The sequence below is a fragment of the Xiphias gladius genome, chromosome 7 (assembly GCF_016859285.1).
Source record: "Xiphias gladius isolate SHS-SW01 ecotype Sanya breed wild chromosome 7, ASM1685928v1, whole genome shotgun sequence".
NCBI lineage: Eukaryota > Metazoa > Chordata > Actinopteri > Istiophoriformes > Xiphiidae > Xiphias > Xiphias gladius.
Genome location: NC_053406.1, coordinates 18,112,740 through 18,118,645, shown reverse-complemented (window position 1 = coordinate 18,118,645; position 5,906 = coordinate 18,112,740). Strand labels below are relative to the sequence as shown.

At 43.9% G+C, this 5,906-nt stretch overlaps 1 protein-coding gene across 1 annotated transcript; it reads right to left on the bottom strand.

The window, feature by feature from the left end:
- Positions 1-1,004: 1,004 nt before the first annotated feature.
- p2ry1 (purinergic receptor P2Y1) lies at positions 1,005-5,442 on the bottom strand. Its single transcript, XM_040129852.1, has 2 exons — positions 5,144-5,442; positions 1,005-4,870 (listed from the first exon to the last, which is right to left on the bottom strand). The coding sequence occupies exon 2, from the start codon at positions 4,839-4,841 to the stop codon at positions 3,780-3,782; it is 1,062 nt and encodes a 353-aa protein (XP_039985786.1). The 5' UTR covers positions 4,842-4,870; positions 5,144-5,442; the 3' UTR covers positions 1,005-3,779.
- Between the last annotated feature and the right edge of the window lie 464 nt (positions 5,443-5,906).

Genomic DNA, 5,906 nt, shown 5'->3' with positions numbered 1-5,906 from the left:
TAATGTTGTAGTTGGCTGTGGTGGAGCTAATTTTAACTATTTTATATGCTGTTGGGTGGTTTAATTTGCTGTACAACATTGCAGTGTATTTTATGCACCCAGTGACTCTAAGTATCTATAGCAGCCATGGAGTAAGAATATAAAATAGCGTATCATTAAAATACTATAGTAAAGTACAAGTACAGGTACAGGTACTTGCATCAGTACTTGAATCAGTGTAGTTTGTATACTTCCATCACGGGTTTCAAATGCATACTGTATAATTTTAAGAATGTAACAGATCTCATGGGAATGCTTATCTGGTGACAAAAGTCAAAAATATGAAAGAAGTAGAGGAATATACGTTATACTGCAAGTTAAGAGAGGATACTGAGAGACAGAATGTACAATAGGTTACAGGGCTGAGTTTTATGAGCACCACATATTTACTGAAGTACTAGACCACTTTTAAAAATTCCTTCTGTTGACAGGAACCCTGGGAAGACAAGTTTGAGTGTAAACACAGTCCCTTATTATGGATACATAATCATCTCTGTAGTCTATAAAAAGACATTTGTCATCCCACTTTCTCACATGGGTGATCACGTACAGCAGCAACAATGTGACAGCTTATTCTCTAGTACTGTCGTTCATCAGGGCTGTAGAATGTTATTACTATACTTTAGCATTAATGTTTGTGTGTGCAAATGCATGCGCATTATATACCATCCTACTGCATGTCAGTACAGTCTGACGTTACCATAGGAGGGCAATAACGATCCATAGGTGCTCTGGTGCTGGGCCGGGTGGTAGGTTGATGTTTGATTGGAGTAAGAGCAAAGAGTCATTGAAGAAAATACTTTTCTAACATGTTTACACAACTGCTGCTGTTTGAAAACTGCTCTCAAGGCTCTGCAAAGCCTTAATAGTGCATACTGGTTTTCTATAAGTACACTGCAGAAAAGAATTCCAAAAAGCATCATGCACAAGTGTAGTTTATTATCATGTCAATATTATACAATAAAGTATTATAAGACTTCAGGTTATTGCATGATTCACATATGATACAGCAACAATGATGGAATTGATATATATGGGAAAGTTTATTGTCCCGTGGTTTTTACAGCACTGCCACGTGGTGTCAATGGATGCAGTAGAGTTTCCAGGTTCAACCCATCACTGTGACCACACCCTCCCATGATTGTTTGTATCACGGGTTGCTCACCAAGGACCACACGCTGACACTTTGATTTCGTTTGGTTTTTGGGAGGTTTGCGGTAGTTTTTGGCCCAAGCAGACAGTGGTGTATTTTAGTTTAGCTGTCCTGATTGTGATTACACTGTAGGGCCCCCCTCGGGAAAAAAACACACGCAAAAACTTTGTTTACCACTACTGCCATGGCTCCTCACGCTCAACTCTTCCTTCTGTTCCCCTCTGTGTTACTGAACTGTCCCCTCCAAACACTTATTCAAATAGTATTGCCCTGAAGGTGGTTAAATGTAGTGAAGAAAAGCCTTTTCCTAATTGTAGATTCGGATTAAAGAGATTAAAGAGAAAAGAGGTGAAAGGTGGCTGAGTGGGGAGGGAGGAGATACTGGCAAGCATCCCAACTTTCTGCAAGTCAAGAACTGACACTCAGGCTCAAAAGCACTGACACTGGCTCGAGATTTGGCACTGGCTGAATCCAACTTTCATTTCATCCAAACGTGTGTACACAGAGCACAGAGGCTATATATCCCACAAATAGAAACAGATATACATATGTATTAATACGCTTGTGGTCCATGTGCATGTCACAGTGCCTGCCTTTGACAATGGAACAACAACCAGTAACCAATAAACAGAAATAACGGCTAAAACAGCCACCTAGTCGAATAAGGTCTCCATTGCCTTCAGGCTCAACACAGAAACACACAGCTACACACAAACATTTGCCAAAGCCAGCTACGCTGTTTGCACCTTAAAGCCAGGAAATCAAAAGCCGTTTGTATTCGTGAGCCCTGTCTGGAGGAAGGAAGTTGGTCGGTTTTCTGTGCCCACAACACTGTGCAGCCCTGGGGTCCTGGCGACAGCCTCACACCCCTGTCTGCATCAATAACCCCACGCCATTGTGATGGACACAAAAGCTGTCTTAGAATAAGCCGCGAGAAAAAGGTGCCACTCTTTATTCCTCCCTCGTCCCCTTGCTTCCTCCTGGCTCTGTTGAAAAAGAAAGTCAACAGTAGCACAGAGAAAGAGGCGGAGCAGTGAGAGGACAGAATTCCGCACAAATGTCTCCAAAACCAACTGTGTTTGTTCGCTCATTAAAAGTGCACACATTGGACTCAGAACACATACAGCTGGTGCAAACACAGCGACATAAATGCTATAAATCAGAATTAAAATTACCCACCATCTGAAAAGAATTATTTGAGTCTCATTACATTGTCTGGCAGTTTATAAATATAAAAATTTATTGACAAAGAGACACGTGGCCCCGAATATCCTGTACAGGTGATTCACTTCCTTACTTCACAATAGCTGACCACAGTACATATTTACAGATGTATTAGTAGAGACATTAAACATCTATGTGGTCCAGGGTAAAATATATGCTGCGAGAGCTCCACAATCATTTCTCCAGAATGACTACAACAGATACAAAACAATGATGAACAATTATTATCTGCCAAAACACAAACACGGTGCAGTAGTTACTTTGAGGTATCTCATACAAAAAAAAACTCTTCAATATTAATTGAGTCACAAAGTAGGTGATTGGGTGTGTGCCTGTTCTGCTCCTTTATTATCTATCATTCCCTATGTTGCAATAAACAGTTGAGCAGTTAGAACCTGCCGTGGCTAGTCAGTGTTTAACTGATGGGATTTGATACCGGACTCATGCACTAAAGGTGTGGATTAGTGATACTGACTTGAGCAAAACAGTTAACAACACAAACTTATCTGGAACATCACAACATCCTGTACAGTACACCTAAAAAAAAACAAACAAACCATTAATTGTAGTATCATATACACGAAAATACTGTAAGTATTATTTTCCCTTTTTTTTCTGTAGGGAACAGGATAACCAGAAGAGAAAGACTGTGGCAACCAAGCCGTCGCAGACCTTAACCTCAGAGCTGTCAAAATGAAAAACTAGTCCGCCACATTCCTTGCCCAGTCAGTAATAGATGGAGAAAGAAATGAGGAGTGATAGGTAGTCCTCTGAGCAGAGATTCCCTGTTGATAGTGCATTACAATGTCTGCATGGCACATCCCTGCAGCAGACTCAGGTTCAGTGCATTTACTTTTTTCCTCTAAAAGCCATCCCAGGTACGCTTCCTCAACCACAAGTTCCCACCTGCTTAATAGCTATTGATCAACCACCAGCTCAGTAGCTAGAGAAGGTGCTATCCATTCTTAGTCCAATTTTTCCCCAACAAATTGATGAACAGGGCATTATTGCCTGCAGGGAAACCTATTTCCCCAAGCTTGCCTGATCATAATGTTCATTTTGCTCAAGGTGTAAGCAACACTAGCTATTCGACAAGAATGAAGAGTGATGGCTCTAATGTTTAAAGTACAATACATGTACAGGACAATACGGTACAATAGCTTATTAACATCGACAGGCAAGCGATGGTTATCACAGGGTTAAATGCAATATTTATCCTACAGTTCTACAAACCGTTGTACACTAAATACTACACACAGCCTTCAGTCCAAACAGTGCATTTATTCATCCCATACCAAGTCCATTGTGGTTTCTAAAGCTAGCAGAGATTCAAACCCAGTACTAGGCACACAGAGGTGCCCTGTCACAGCCTCCGGTCCCCATTCTCCACATACTCAGCCAGGCTGTTGAGTGCTGTCTCCTCACTCTTGGACTGAAAGACATTGTCCCCCTTCCTGGAGGGCTTTTTAGTGGCCCGTGACAGCTTCCTCCTGAAGGTATCTCCCGCCAGGAAGTAAAGAATAGGATCCACGCAGCTATTTAGGCTGGCCAGCCCCCGTGTCACCTGGTAGGTAGCATAGACTCGGTTATTAAACTCACACATATCAGGGCTCTGGAAGTACAGCCTGGCCCTCATGTTGAGGTTCTTCATCACATGGAAAGGCAGGTAAGAGACGGCGAAGACCGCAAGCACGATGATAACCAGGTGGATTGATTTCTGCCGCAGGGGCGCATTGTTCATATCATTGCAGATTAGGGCTTTGACGATCATGCCATAGCAACAAAATATGATAATAAAAGGGATGCAGAACCCAAACACAGTCAAAGTCATGCTGTAGATGAAGTAACCTGGTAACTCATCCTCAGTGGTGGTGTCATAACAAATGGTTGCATTACGCTTCAAGCCAGTCCTGGAATAATAAAGGATGGGGGAGATACCTATTACAACCACCACCCACACCAACGCACTGGTAATAACCGCATTTTTTTTCTTCAGTCGGCCGAGAGACTTGAGCGGGTGCACCACCCCGGTGTACCTGTGAACACTGATGCAGGTCAGAAACAGAATACTGCCATAAAGATTCACATGGAATATAAAACGCTGCAGACGGCACAGTACATCCCCGAATATCCAGTCGGTTTTGTTGAAGTAGTAGAAGATGAGGAAGGGCAGAGAGAGAACATAGCAGAAGTCAGCCAGAGCCAGGTTGAACATGTAGACAGAGATGCTGCTCCAAGGTCTCATGTGGCACACAAACATCCAAATGGCCAGGCTGTTGCCCACCAGCCCCGTGATGAAGACTATGATGTAAACGGTGGGCAGGTAGTAGAACTGGAAACCTGTCTTGGTGAGGGAACATTCTCTTGTGTGATTGTGGAGATCTGTGACATTCAGCAGGGAGGTCAAGTTCAAGTCTGTGGTCATGGTGTCAGGGGCCGAGGCAGGTCGTTTCACTGCAGAAGAGGGATGGACAGATTAGGAAATGGTTGATGTTTAATCTTGTATTCGGTACTTAAGTGCAACCATAGGCACAGAGCAGTACATTGGAATGGCGTAGTCATTCGGTGTCAATTCACATGACGGATTTTTTTTGCATTCAAAATCAGCCGTGCACAGATTCGGCGTTCGAGCTCCAAACTTCGTTCCGCCGAACGCCTACGTGCAGTCCAACAATCACTTGTTTGTACACAGACAGAGAGGAATGACAGGCGTACCACAACACTCACCGTTGAGATAGGCTGGTATTCCACATTCCTATAGTCTTCACAGTTGGAGAGATTTCAGTCAACGCGCGTTACGAGCAGTCAGGTGTCTCCATTCAGTCCCCGAACAGTGTTGGAAATGTGTTCGAAAGTTGCGGTATCCTTCGGGTCTGCGCTGACTCTTCACGGGGGAAAAAGTCTGGCGGAGGTCCGTCATGTGGGGCGACGACTTCCCACAGCAGCGGCGGTGGCACGCAACAGAGACAGCTGCAGGCTCTGGCACGACGAGCGGGAGTCGTAAGCAGGATCCGTAAAGCGAGAGGAGGCTCTCCGCCTTATGGAGAGGGAGGTGCGCACCACCAGTCCACTGAGAAGCTTTCCCGTCGCCAAACGCGCTCTCTCTGTCCCTCCCTCCTCCCACTGGTCCCTTATCAGAGCTGACCTGCCAGCACGGGCTGGATTTCGGTATAGAAAGACGAATACTCGCCTTTCTAGCCGGGCTAGAAAGTCCTGCTTATCAAGAGTGAGGATGAAAAATCACAGCAGTCCTATTTGGCATTCCCGTCTGACCAGGGTTAACATTTAAGATTTAGGTCGTGGAGATTTATTACAAGACGATGATGATATTAGGCCTGTGAAGCACAGATTGGACCATGCCAAGAGATGCTTCACTGACATTACTGCTGTTTTATTGGACTGTAATATTAGGCCACAAGTCACAGCGAGAATAATGAATTCAGAATTTTTCTACTGTAGAGTAGTGAGAAGAAAAAGGATATATTATCAT

Bases quoted from the DNA above. Each gene is read 5' to 3' on its own strand.
- p2ry1 (XM_040129852.1), bottom strand. From the start codon at position 4,841: ATGACCACAGACTTGAACTTGACCTCCCTGCTGAATGTCACAGATCTC.